The 14,213-nt window shown below is 46.4% G+C and overlaps 1 protein-coding gene across 6 annotated transcripts; it reads right to left on the minus strand.

Moving 5' to 3' along the window:
- Positions 1-88: 88 nt before the first annotated feature.
- REPIN1 (replication initiator 1) lies at positions 89-5,537 on the minus strand. Of its 6 annotated transcripts, none has more exons than XM_037835844.1 (3): positions 5,380-5,530; positions 4,402-4,599; positions 89-2,951 (listed from the first exon to the last, which is right to left on the minus strand). In XM_037835844.1, exons 2-3 carry the CDS (start codon positions 4,556-4,558, stop codon positions 1,225-1,227), a joined length of 1,884 nt encoding a protein of 627 aa, XP_037691772.1. In that variant the 5' UTR covers positions 4,559-4,599; positions 5,380-5,530; the 3' UTR covers positions 89-1,224. The 6 variants fall into 6 exon arrangements, with proteins under 6 accessions (XP_037691772.1, XP_037691771.1, XP_037691773.1 ...); XM_037835843.1 differs by having other exon boundaries at positions 89-2,954; XM_037835845.1 differs by lacking the exon at positions 4,402-4,599 and having other exon boundaries at positions 89-2,954; positions 5,380-5,537.
- Between the last annotated feature and the right edge of the window lie 8,676 nt (positions 5,538-14,213).

Raw genomic sequence — 14,213 nt, forward strand, 5'->3', positions numbered from 1 at the left:
GCCCCCACACCTTCCTCAAAAGTAGAGCCTTCTGCTCCTCCCTCAAATTCCAACTCCCCAGGAAAAAGGACCACTTCTCAGCCACAAGTTCTAAAACCAAATCTTTTATTCTCTAGTTTGAAAAGAAGGGTAAATGGTTGTTCTGTTTAGTTCCATAGAACAGAACAAGGCCCAATGGGTAGAAATTACAGAAAAGCAGATTTCATTTATTATAAGGAAGAATTTCTAACAATTAGAATTATCCTACAATAGAACCAGGGCCTAAGGAGGTGGGGAACTCTCTGTCACCTAAGTGTTCAAGCAGAGGTTGGGCTTCCATATCCTAGAAATGTTGAAAAGGGAACTCCCCAATATCTTCCCTTCAGGTGACCCTCCATTATCAATGGCGCAGTCCTTTCCCCAAAATTTTGAGGTTTAGGAGTGAAGGAGGGCTAAGGGTGTTCAGACAGAAGTCCGCAAACAGGGCTGCTGACAGCCCGAGGATGCTCTCAGTGCTGGGAAGTGGGGGTGGAAAAAGCAAGACACACCCATGAGGAAATGCCCAGGGAGGGGGTTATCTTTGGGAAGGAAGGGAATGAAGTCAAGCACTAACAGTAGGTGGGTCTCTCCAAACCTGGGTGCCTATGTGGGGGGCAAAAGGAGGGGGGTGACAGGAACAGACAGGTAAGAGCAGCTCAGCTTCGCCTCTTGATGCTGGCAAAGGTCCAGGTGCTAACAAGGCCAGCAGGTTCTCCGAGGTGTATCCAGCTGGCCCACTTTTACTCCTTGAGTGTTGATTTCCTAAGAATTGTACCACACCTACTTCCAAAAATGACTTGAAGTAACTCATAATAAAAGACGTGGGACATTAAGGCAGATAACACCAGAGGATGGAGAATCCTCCTTTCCACTGGTGGCTTCTCCAGCCTGAGGGCTCTAGGGGGTAGATCAAGCTGCTATTGCTACTTTTCCAGGGCACAGAACAGTCATGACTGAACCTTAGCAAAGACCGGCTGGAGAGCCAGAGTCCTAGCCCTCTGCAAGAGGGTTCCTGGCCAAGGTGGGGTCGGCCTTCCTTTCCAATAGGGCCCCACTCACTCCCCACCACTTCTATCCCTTCCAGTGACTCCCATCCCCTCCCCTACAGAGGCACCCCAGCACAGGCACCTGTAGCTCACTGGAACACTCTTGTCTTGAATGACATCCAAACCCTCTCTTCCTCGGCCTCCGGAGCCCCTAACCGATTCAGATATCATGCTTCTTCTGATGGGCCAGGAGTTTCTCCTCATCATCAAAGGTCTGGCCACAGATAGCACAACAGAAGGCGCCGTCCCGGATGTGGCTCTTGCGGTGGGTGATGAGGTTGGATTTCTGGCTGAAGCTGCGGTCACAGTCGGGGCAGGCGTAGGGACGCTCGCCTGTGTGAATGCGCCGGTGGGACACCAGGTTGGACTTCTGGCTGAAGGCTTTGCCACAGTCAGGGCAGACGTATGGTTTCTCACCGGTGTGGATTCGCCGGTGGGCTGCCAGGTAGGGCTTGTGGCGGAAAGCCTTGCCGCAGTCTGGGCAGACGAAGGGCCTCTCAGGAGCATGGTCACGCCGATGGGCTGCCAGGTGGCTGCCCTGTGAGAAGCGACGCCCACACTCTTCACAGGCAAAGGGCCGCTCGCCTGAGTGGACCCGGGAGTGAGCCACCAGGTGGGTCTTCTTGCCGAAGTTCTTCCCACACTCGGCACAGGTGAAGGGTCGTTCGCCAGTGTGTTGCCGCTGGTGAGCCCGCAGGAAGCGCTCCAGCCGGAAGCTCCTACCACAGTCATCACAGCTGTAGAGAGGTGGAGGGGCTTCAGCCTGGTCCTGTGGGGGCGCCAGTGGGGCTGCCACTAGAGGATCGGGTATGGGCTCCTGTGGAGGTTTCAGTAGGGCCTCTGGGGTGGGTTCTGATGAGGGATCCAGTGGGCCAGCTGCAAGCTGGGGGCTCCCTGAGCCAGGAGTACCCTGGGCAGATCCTTCAGATCGCTTATGAATCTTGCTGTGAGACAGAAGGTTGGGTTTGTGCCGGAAGCGGCGCCCACACTCAGTGCATGGGTAGGGCTTCTCGCCAGTGTGGATGCGCCGGTGAGAAGTCAGGTAGGGCTTATTGGTAAAGCGCTTCCCGCATTCGGGGCACTGGTGGGGCCGTTCACCTGTGTGCACACGGCGGTGGGCGATCAGGTTGGGCTTGTGCCGGAAGCGCTTGCCACAGCAGGCACATTGGAAGGGGCGGTCAACGGCATCTCCACCAGGCCGAGGGGCAGTCACTGCTGGGCGGCCCCTGGGCCGGGGCCCGAGAGCCTTGGCTGCTGCCTCCTCCAGTGCCTCAGCTACATGAACCCGCTTGTGAGCAACTAGCTGGTCCCACTGGGCAAAGCTGCGGCCACAGTTGCCACATATGAAGGGCCGGGCCTCAGGGGAAGGGGGGTGGCACTGCCGTAAATGGGCACGAAGTTGCTTTCGTCGCCAGAAGCGTCTTTCACATTCGGGACAAGCAATGGGCCGCTTTGCAACAGAGTGGGCTCGCAGATGCAGAACCAGGGCCACCCAGCCTCTGAAGCTCTGCCCACAGATGTGGCAGGCAAAGCCCAGGTCTGGGGTGGCAGCCGCGTGGACCTGGCAGTGCAGTGCTAAGAAGGGGGCATGGCGGAAGCGACGTCCACACTCAGGGCAGGGCAGGGGCAGCCGGGCCTGGCACCGTCGGACATGAAGCCACAGGGCCACCCACCCCGGGAAGTGCCTTTTACAGTGGGTACAGCGATGGGCTCTACCCGGGGCTTGGCTGCCCGACTTGGCCACTGAAGTGCTTTGTGACCTCAGCCCGTGGGGCTCCTTCTCCAGGGTCTGGGGTGACTCCTGGGAGGGCCCAGAAAGGAGTCGGGGCTGAGCTGGGCCCATGGCCAAGGGGCCCCTGCAGCGGCGTTCCAGCATCGGTTCTTCCTCTGCTGAGGGTGGAAAAGCACAATCACTCTAGAGATAACTCCTCCTGCTCCCCCACCCCCACCCCCTCAGGCCCACCCCATGCTGCCCTGACAACCCCAGCCCACCAAGAGGTGCTCACGCTCTAGGAAATCCTCTAGTCCTCAGCAATAATCTAATCCTCTATGTCCTTTATATTTCATTTTATTTCAACCTTGGGTTTCCAAATAACATTTCAAGTATATTTGTCTTATGTTTTTATTAATCCTGGAAACTACCAGAAGGGAGGAACTCTGACCCTTCTTGGAATCCCCCTCCTAGCACCTACTCCAGTGTCAGGCATGGAGTAAACCCTCTAGTGCTGGCTGAACAAACAATTCCTGCAATAGGACTCACCAGAAAATGCAGCTTTGTGCTTTTTCAAAGTGCTTCCCTCTTGCCCTCTCCTTGTTCCTACTGTCTCCTATTGCTACATCTGGGCTTCACAACAACTTTGTGTGGCTGGAAGAGCAGACATTAAGCTTGCCGTTTGAGAGATGAAGCAAGCGTGAGGACTAAAAAAGGTGACGGGACTTGCCCAAGCTGACACAGTAAGCCAACAGCAGAACCAAGACAAGGGAAAGGCCTTCTAAACTCCCAGTGCTCCTTTCCATAAAAAACTTGGGTCTGTAAAGACCTCATAGACAGAAATGTCTATAACCTTTCATTCCTATTATCCTCTCCTCAGATCGCATCACCTCTAAGGGAGAGGCGCTTTATGCCGAACTAACCTCAGCCTCTCGTGGTAGAAGCCCACAGAGGGAGTGAGAACAGCTCTTCTTGGGGAAAATGAGGGGAACTCTGGATACTACTTCCAGCACAGTCAAATGCCAGGGAACCACTTGTCCAGACTGTGCCCACATGCAGCCTGCCTGCCCTCCTCTACCCCCACTCCCCTACACACATTATTAGGACATCACAGGAAAGAAAGCTCTCCCAGAACCCAAAGAACACCCACATCCTCCTACTCTGAGGGGCCCCGATCCCTAGCTCTGCCTACTTTGGGGTGGTAAGGATTACTAGGGCAAGAGAAAGGGAGGAAAAAAGAGATTATAATCTCTGTCCCCTGCCTGGTCCTGTCCCAGCCCTCCCAGGGGCTGCCCCATAAACAGCTCTTCACCAGGGCCAGGAAGCCTACAGGAGAAAGTCCTACAAAGAATGAGTTGCAGAGTGGCTGTCAGGTTCCTAAGGGATTTTCACGGCCTTCTCATATACTCCAGACACATCCTCCTAAACTCTCTAGACCCTGCTCTCCTCTTGAGGAGCACAAACATGACTGGGTCCCAATGGCCAAGCTGAGTACAGAGAAGAGTCCCAGGATATGAAAATGTATGGTTCCCCCCACCAGCCCCTTTCCTTCCACCAGGATGGAGAAGCCTGAGATTTGGGGCTGTGGAATGGCTTGGGAACACAATAAAGAAGGCCACACTCTACCCTGGAGACTGTGGAACTGGGGATGAGGCTTTTTCCAGCTCCTCCTGGGGATGTTCCTGGGGATACTTCTGCGGCTGTAGCGCCTGCTTCCGCCCACTCTCCGGTAGCCCCCAGATGTCAGAGAAAACTGCAGCAATAAAGACACCCCTACCCCCATGGCAGAGCTCAGACCCCTGACTGCAGAGAGGCCAGCCTTACCTGTGGGGAGGGGAGAAAAAAACAAGTGTAAGCCTCTGAGATCCTCTAGAGAAGTCATCTTTGTGTACTTCCCCCCACCCTCCCCCAGCAAAACCATGAACTCCAACCTTAAACCCCACACCCTGCCTGGCAGAGTGACCTTAAGAAATAAATGTGGCCCCTCCACCAAGGAAGTACACTGCTGTGTTTTGGTGTCACTTCCTCCATTGGGTAAGGTCACAGGACTAAGTCTCCATTCTGTGGCCAGGTTCTGGGGTTTTTCCTGATGGCCAAAGGCCTGCCTATGGCAGTAGGCCTGCTGGCTCCCCTTCCCCCACCCTCCTTCCAACAGGAATTCCAAGCCCGTTTCCCATGGGTCTGCGCAGGGGGGCGGGGGTGGGGTGGGGGTGTAGTTTCATCACGACTGGGTCAGAATCCCCTTTCATATCGTGAATGTCAAAGCTCCGTAAAACCCGAAATCCCCCTTTTGTATTCGTGCGTGTCCTTCCGTCCACATTCACGGACACACGGGTACGCACTCCCACGAGTAAGCCATTTCGGTTCTACACAAACAGCGCAGCTCGCACAACCCCTACGCGCAGGTGCGCTTGCTCACACACGTTCATCGCCACCACCCCCCCACGCCGCCCCAATCGCTTCAAATCGAGCAGCGGCCACCCACCCACCCCCGCACCTCCGACACAGTCACACTCACAATCACGCGCACGGCAGGTAGAGAGCCACCCCTAGAACCAGTACGCGTGTAAACCTCGCACGCACGCCCCCTCCCCCGAGACGTACCTCTCCGGCTGGGTGTGCAGAAGCACGTCTCCCATCCATGAAGCCGGAAACCCGGCCTCCGACAGGCCCCACTTCTGACTCCGCCGCGGCGACAGCAGCAGGTTCGAGTTCACAACTGCCAGGCCCGTCCCCAACCTCCTCCCCGCCCCCCCGCCGGGTTCCCAGCGCCACGTGACTACAGGAGCTGCCGAGGGTCAGTCGCCAGGTTCCGGCCGGAGGCGGTCGAGGCCTGGGGGCGGGGCAGAGGCCGTGGACCCTAGCCGGGCAGGGTCGGCGGGCCAGGGCCGGGACCCGAACTGGGGGGACCCGCCGACAGGAGCCGCCGGGGTTACTACGCCAGCTCCCTTTCCCGGGCCAGGGGTCCGGGGCGGGTGGGTGGTTTCTGAAGGCCGGACTCCGTTGCCATGGCGACTGCCACCCGGATTTTCCGGGACAGACCCGAGCTCAAGTTTCCCGACCCTTTGTCCCTAAAGAGGACGACCGTCCCTGGGAGACTGCGTGGCCAAACTATGGTCAATAGATTCGGTCTGACCCCACTGGCTTATTAAAGGCTCAGAGGTCGGCTGGAGACTTCAAAGAGGGTGCTCCCCGCCCCGGGAGCGTCATGCCCGGGGCCTTTCCGAGGCCTCGCGCTCCCTCTCCACTTCCTGCTGCTGGGTCATCACCGGCCTTGAGCGCGATTTAAAATCTAAAAAACGCCAAGTTGCTGAAAGAGGAGCAGCTGCGCTTAATCTGGCCGGAAGGGACACATCTAACCCGAAAGTCTGTAGGTTCTGATTTGTTCAAAAGTGAAGAACGTAAAGACCCGATAGTGTGAACTTTGGAAAGGGAGTGCACTCTATTTCAGAAATTACAAAGAGCAGGAGGAGCTCCTGGGTTTCCCATAGCAGCGGTCAAGCAGCGGAGCAATGGCCGAGGTGGCCGTTTTCTCACGTGTGTCGTTGCGCTTGGAAATGCGCTGGCAGCCAGTGTGGCGTCTGCTGAGGCAGGTGCGAGCCTGTGCCCATGACTCACTGACTAGCAGGTGGCCTTTGCTTTCTAAATGAAATATTTCATGGGTTTTACGGGGTAGTACGATTTCATGCACGTTTATGCTTTTCTACAAAGGCAGTATTTTGATTGTAGTTATTTTTAAAACATTTTTAATCTGCATGAATAGGAGTTTCCGAGATTTTTCTGTGTATATATGCATTTTTGACATAATTGGAATAATGCCTTGCAAAATCTGTTGTTCTGCCTTTGTCACTTAAAACAATTATGAATTTTCTCTTGTTACTTGATATTCTTCTATAATATATCCTTGACTGCAGAATATTCCATCTCATAAATGTACAAATAGATTGCTTATAAATTTTCTGTTTTTCTAAATCCTTAGAGATTCATCTTTTATTGCACATGCCTGATTAAAAAATTCTAGAAGGGGGAAACTGATGGGTCAAAGGTAAAGAATATTTTAAAAATGTTTTCTAAATTATCTTCCAGGAAGAGTATTAATTTTCACAGAGAAGTGTCCATTTTTTCATATCCTTGACAGCAAAGGGTGTTTTGTTTTTTTGTTATTTATTTAATTTAAAATGATTTCCCATTGTTTTCATTTGATTGGTTACTAGTTAGGTGGATTGTTTTTTTCAAATGTTTATTTATTGGCCATTTGTATTTTCTCGTTTGTGGATTTAATGTCCCTTTGCCCACTTTTCTATTTGCCCATTTTTTAAAAGTTGGGAATTTTTTTTTCACATTGTTTTGAGGAGACTTCCTATAAAGTAAAGGTATTAACTTTTTGTCATGTATGTTGTAAAAATATTTCCTTAGTTTGTACTTTAACTTCGAATTTTTGATTTGAGACAGTTTTGTTTTATGTGGTAAAGCCTATCAGTCTTTTCTTTAGTGGTTTTTGCCTCCCTCACCCAAAATTATATTTTATATTTGTACTTTTATCATGGAAATAAGTTTTAATATCTAGTAATATAAATACCCCTCCCCAATCCTTTTTTGTTTTTTCTTGGTTAGGATCCTCATTTATTCTTTCAAATTAATTTTAGAACTTCTTGTCAATATTTTTAAAATCCTGTTGACATTTGAAGAGGTTTAAGATTCATGTCTCTCCGGTTTTTCAGATCTTATTTTACATCTCACAGTCAAGTTTTCTATTCATAGATTAAGTATAACTTTTATACTTTTCATATAACAAAATTCACAAACATGAAAAACACTGTCAGGTCATATAGTTTGGGGGTTCAGAAAATATGGTCATAGCATATTGTAGAATATATGTCAAGTTTGGTGGTTTCATAAAAATGGATTTTTTAGTTAGTACAATATGGTACTCCCAATTTTTACCTAACTAGTTAATAATAGTTAACATGTAGGGAATCCTTAATTTGTGTCAGGCATGGTGATAAACTCTTCACATACATATCTCATTTAATCTTCTCAACTCTGTTCTGGTCCTCATTTTACAAATGAAACAGCTGAAACTCAGAAATGTTTAGGAACTTGCCCTAGGTCACACCGCTGGTAGAGGCAGATATGAACCCCATCAGTCCCACTCCAGAGGCCTCCCTCTTAACCGCTGAAGTTGTACATGTGGCAAAAGCACCAAGTGCTATTCCTGGCACAGAGTAAGGGTGAAATACCTGTTGGTTAATGAGTGAGTATGGCACATCCACATCCAAAGCTACTTGATTACTACAATTCCACTTGATTCCTCCATCTCTCACGAACTCTTGGGTGGGAATTCCTTCATAGACTCAAAGTATCTTTACCTCATTTGTAATCAGGTTCTCTTAGCAGAAAGGCTCTTGACTTAAAGGAGGCCCTAAACTCCTCCCTCACTCCCCAATATCCATTGGAAGAAATGTCTTCTAGCCTTGTCAGGAGTTAACCACCTGCTGCTGTAACTTCATCTTTTGGTATATTCAACAGAAACTAAGTATAGTAGCACTCTGCCTTAGCTCTGCAGAGAGAAAATGAGGGGCAAAGAGTTGTGGAATTCCTGATCCTTTATGCCAGCCAGAAATTTCAGGCCTTCTTATTTGGGATTTCAACCTTCAATGTGTCCTAGGGACAGATGTAGGGAGAAATGTTCCAGCAACCAGCCAAATGGCTGAATGGCCTAGCCCAGTGGAGACTGACTCAGCTTTTGACATACTTGTTGGAGAAAGATGAGGCTGTACAGGTATGGACCCACTGGACAGCAGAAACTTGATAGGGGTCCCTGGGAGAATCCCTCTTCCCCTCTAATGGTACCTGGCTCACACTATTGGATTAGGCAGCAAAGTAGGTAGGCATGTCAGGAGATGAGGGGAACTTGTGTCCAGAAATCCTATATGAAGATACCCAAGTATTGTCTGGAAGCAACCCTGTATCTGGAAGAGGGCAAACCAAATTCACTTCTTAGTGATACACTGTCCTGTCCTCCTCACAGGACTCAGAGTGACTGTTTATCCCTCCATTTAATCAGTGCTCACCATCTGCCTGGCACTCTGCGAAGTGCCAGGCCTCATCAGCCAACCAGGCAGAAATGATCCATGCTATTATTTTGCAACATGAAAGGATGTTGAGTGGACTTTTAGCCCAGGTTTAACTATGGAGATATCACTTGGGTTGGTAATTAATAGGAAATAAAAACAAATGCTTGTTGATGATTTCTAAATGGATGACTGTTGAGAAGCTGAACACTAGGGATCAAGAGAGAAAGGAAAATTTCACCCTAATGGAATTTAACTCACCTGAATTTGTACCTCAGGCAGCACTCTTAAGGTAGATGAAATCCAGATGCTGACAAGATTTCACAAACTCTCAAAATAGCTAATTTCCAGGTGTTTTCAGACTGTTTTGGAAGGCACATGCCATGCTGACCTTGACGGCAAATCTGCTGGCTGGGTGCTTGACACCAGCAACAGTCACATGTGTAAACTTGACACAGTCCTCAAACCTTAGCACCTTTCAATTATCAGAACACCTAGAGAGCAGCCACAGCACAAACTGAAGAAGGCCCTCTCCTTTTTCAAGGTTTAGCATCTTAGGTGAAAGGAGGCTTGTTAAGTCATATAGAAATTCTTCAGGAAAAGATCAAAGTACTGCCACTTCTGCAGTTCTAAAAATATTTTTTAATGCATGAAAACATACATAATGCATGACAAGGACAAATGCTGTAAGAGAAGCCCTAATTTGAGATCAGATGTGAGCCATCAAAACTCTGCTGCACAAGACACTTCTCTGTTGCATATCTGTTTCTAGGAGTCTATTTTGCTAAAAGAAAAAAATATTGTCAGCAAAAAGGATATCAATTGGATCTCTCAGATTTCCTGTAGGGAAAACTAACAGGCTTGGATGCACCGTAACTATTAAGCCCTGCTTACCTTGTTTCACCACTGACACTGCTGCCACCTGGCCACAATCACCATCAGCCAGACTTTTGCAATATCCACCTCTTGCTCTCCCTGTTGCCACTCTGGCTCCCATAGAGTCCAGTCTCCACTTAACCAGTTTGATCCTTTTGAACATAAATCAGGTTGCTCCCCTTCTTAGGAACTCCACTGGTTTCCCTTCACATTTAAAATAATATCCCAAACCATTGCCATGGTTTATAAGGTTCCACCTGATCTGACCCTGCCTGCCTCTCTAACTCCATCTTATCCTACTTTTCTGCTGGGCACTCTGCTCCAGCCACAGTAGCTCATTTCTACCTTAGAGCCTTTGGAGTTAGTGTTCCAACTGCCTGGAATGCTCCTCCTCTATATCTTCATAGGGTTTGATCCTTCACTTTATTCAGATTTTTGCTCAAGTATCATCTCTTTAAGACTTATTTCCCTAATGAACCTGTCTAAAATAGCTCACCACCTGTATTAGTTTCTGTCAGGAGTTTAAGACCACTTTACGAAGTTAGTGGGAACAGTTCCCAAGACTGCCCTCACTTCTGACACCAATGTCAAGTTTTGGGGATTCCCAAAAAGAACTGTTAGATTCAAAACTGTTAGATCAAAAGCTGTACTCAGTTACACTTTATTTTAGGAAAAGGATACAAATTAAAATCAGCCAAGGAAATAAGTGCATAAGGCAGAATGCAGGAGAAGTATCAAATGAAGACCTTCCATTGTGCTTTCCCCATGGAATTAGGATCAGCGTGTAACAATACACCAACCAGGGAGACTTGTCCAGGCCTGGGGCTCCATTATGTAGGCATAATTGATTGATTGATTGCCAACCTGGTTGATCTCTGTCTCCAAGCCACCTGATACTGTGTAACCCAAGCCCCCACCCTAAATAACTTTGATTCTATCTACGTAGCCCAAGGCCCTCAGAAAAACAAATATTACCTCCCAGAAGCTAAAGATACAAAGAACTCCTACAATTCAACAACAAAAAGACAAACAACCCAATTAAAAAGTGGGCAAAGGACTTGAACAGACATTTTCCCAAAAATGATATACAAATGGCCCATAAGCACATGAAAAGGTACTCAACTTCTCTTTCAGTTTGCTAGGCTGCTGAAAGCAATGACCATGAAATGAGTTGGCTTTTAACAATGGGAATTTATTAGCTTGTAATCTTACAGCTTTGAGACCTTGAAAATGTCCATATCAAGGCATCTTCAAGACAATGCTTTCTTCCTGAGGAATGGCTGCCAGCGATCCTGGACTCCTCTGTCACATAGCAAGGTGCATGGTGGCATCTGGTGGTCTCTCCCTTCTCTTCCAGGTTTCATTGCTTTCAGCATCTTGCTTCAACGATTTTCACTCTTTTTGTCTGAATTTCCTTCTTTTGAAAAGGACTCCCTTAAGAGGATTGAGACCCACCCTGATCCATGCCTTAACTGAAGTAACCTCATTAAAAGGTCCTTCTTACAGCAGGTTTACATCCACAGTGTAGCTTTAAGAACATGATTTTTCTGGGGTACACACAGTTTCAAACCACATCATTACTTATTAGGGAAATGCAAATCAAAACTACAATGGCATGGACTGGAAGACAATATTGTTAAGATGACAATACTACCTAAAGTGATTTACAGCTTCAGTACAAACCCAATCAAAATTCCAACAGCCTTCTTCACAGAAAGAGAAAAGCCAATCATCAACTTCATGTAGAAGGGCAAGGGCTCTGAATAGCAAAAACCATCTTGAAAAAGAACAAAATTGGAGGACTCATACTTCCTAATTTCAGAACTTACAACTATAATAATAAAACAAGGTGGCAGTGGCCCAAGAACAGACATATAGACCAGTGAGAGTTCAGAAATAACCCCCCAAATCTATGGCCAATTTTTTATTTTTGACAAGGGTGTCAAGTCCACCCAAGGGAGAAAGAATCTCTTCACCGGATGATGCTGGGAAAATTGGATCTCCACATTTGCAAAAGAATGAAATGAGACCCCCTACCTCTCATCATATACAAAAAATAACTAAAAATGGATCAAAGACTTAAATACATGAACTAAAACTATAAAACTCTTAGAAGAAAACATAGGGGGATATCTTCAAGACCTTGTATTAGGCAATGAATTTGTAGAGCAACAAAAGCAAAAAATAGATAAATTGGACTTTACCAAAATTTGTGCATCAAAGGACATTATCAAGAAAGTGAAAAGATAACCTAAAAAATGGGAGAAAAACCAACACTATACTAATACTAGGGGTGAAAAATTAGCAGCTGATAAGAGCTCTGAGATGTTTTATGTTATGATAATTGTTTAAAGTTGACAGTAATGATGATTGTAAAACTAAGTGAAGATAGTGTAAGAAACTGACCGTTTATCTTGGGATAGAATATATATTAAGTAAAATTAGGAACCAACTACTTGAGGCTTGCTCTTGTGAAACTTAGGGCTGTAAATGGGAGGCTAAGCCTTGCTATAATTATGCCTGAGAGGCACCTCCAGGGAACCTCTTTGGTTGCTCAGATGTGGCCTTTTTCTCTCTAAGCCCAATATGGCAAATAAATTCATTAACCTCCCCCTAGCAAGGGAAATGATTCCCAGGGAAATGTGTTTCCCTGGCGACGTGGGACATGACTCCCAGGAATGAGCCTGGCTCTGGCATTGAGGGATTGAAAATGTCTACTTGACCAAAAGAGGGGAAAAGAAAGGTAACGAGCTGAGGTTACAGCAGCTGAGAGATCCCAAATAGAGTCGAGAGGCTAACCTGGAGGTTTCTCTTATGCAAGCTCCAGCTAGACATCCCAAATGGCCACAGTATACCATGCCCTTACCAAAAGTAGTCCCCAAATACCTAGGTCCCTACCTGAGATTCTATAAAAGATTCACTCACTAAGTTTTATCTCTCAGAAACTTAAATCCACCAGAGTGTTCCTATGCCAGATGAGTCCTAAAACTCAGAGGCAACAGCCTCTTTAAGAACAACAACCAGATGCAGCCCCCTTCCCCATACTGTTGACACCCCTTTTCAGTATGAACAAGTTAGGGTGGTCACTGCCTAGACACCCCTGAAGATAGAGATTAAGTTAGATGAAGGGGTAACAACAAACAAGAAAAGATTTAACAGAGGCCTATGAATAATGAAACTTTGTGTGTGTGTGTATATATATACATACACACATATATATAGATATATTTAGATGCTGGGGTGTTGGAATAGCTGAAGGAGATAAATGACATGGTGGAACTGTAATCTATAATATTCTTTGAAATTTGTTGTATAGCTACTCATTGAATTGTGCTTTGAAAGTCTTCACCTTTCTGTATATACCCTATATTTCATAATAAGGAAAGAACTGAAACTCTGGAATTGTAACCCATAACAATTTTTGAAATTACCTATATAACTGCTCGTTGAGCTGTACATTGAAAGTTAACACCTTTCTGTATGTATGTTATATTTTACAATAATGGAAATAGCTGAGGTTGTGGAACTGTGTCCCATGACCTTCTTTGAAATTTGCTTTCTAACTACTTGTTAAATCGTACTTTGAAAGTTATCACTGTTATGCATATGTGTTAGAGTTCACAATAAAAAAAATGCTTGTAAGAAAAAAAGAATGGGAGAAAATATGTGGAAACTATATATCTGATAAGGATTTAATATCCAGAATATATAAAGAACTCCTACAACTCAACAACAAAACCAAACAACCCAATTAAAATATGGGCAAAGGACTTGAATAGACATTTCTTCAAAGAAGATATACAGATGGTCAATAAGCACATGAAAAGATACTTGACATCATTAGTCATTAGGGAAATGCAAATCAAAACCACAATGAGATACCACCTCATAACCACTAGAATAGCTATTGTTAATAAAATAATAATAAAATAACAAGTGTTGGTGATGATGCAGAATTGGTGTAGAATTGGAACCCTTGTACAACACTGGTGGCAGCATAAAATGGAGCAGCTGCTGTGGAAAACAGTTTGGCAGTTCCTCTGAAAGCTAAGTTAGAATTACTATATGATCTGTCAGTCTGACTTGTAGGTATATACCCAAAGGTCTTGAAAGCCAGGACTCAGATATTTGTCCACCAACGTTCCTAGAAGCATTATTCACAATAGTCAAAAAGTGGAAGCAACCCAAGTATCCATCTCAGTGCTTGAATGGATAAACAAAATGTGCTACATACACACAGTGGAATATTATTCAGCTGTAAAAAGGAGTAAAGCTCTGATACATGCAACAACATGGATGAACCTTGAAAACATCATGCGAAGTGAAATAAGCAAGACACAGAACAAATGCTGTATTATTTCACTTACGTGAAATATCTAAAATTAGCAAACACCTAGAGACACAAAGTAGATTAGTTACCAGGGGCTAGTGAAGGGGGAAATAGGGATGTTGTTTCTGGGTGGGTACAGAGTATTTGGAAATTTTGAA

The sequence above is a fragment of the Choloepus didactylus genome, chromosome 5 (genome assembly GCF_015220235.1).
Source record: "Choloepus didactylus isolate mChoDid1 chromosome 5, mChoDid1.pri, whole genome shotgun sequence".
In the NCBI taxonomy this organism is placed as follows: domain Eukaryota; kingdom Metazoa; phylum Chordata; class Mammalia; order Pilosa; family Megalonychidae; genus Choloepus; species Choloepus didactylus.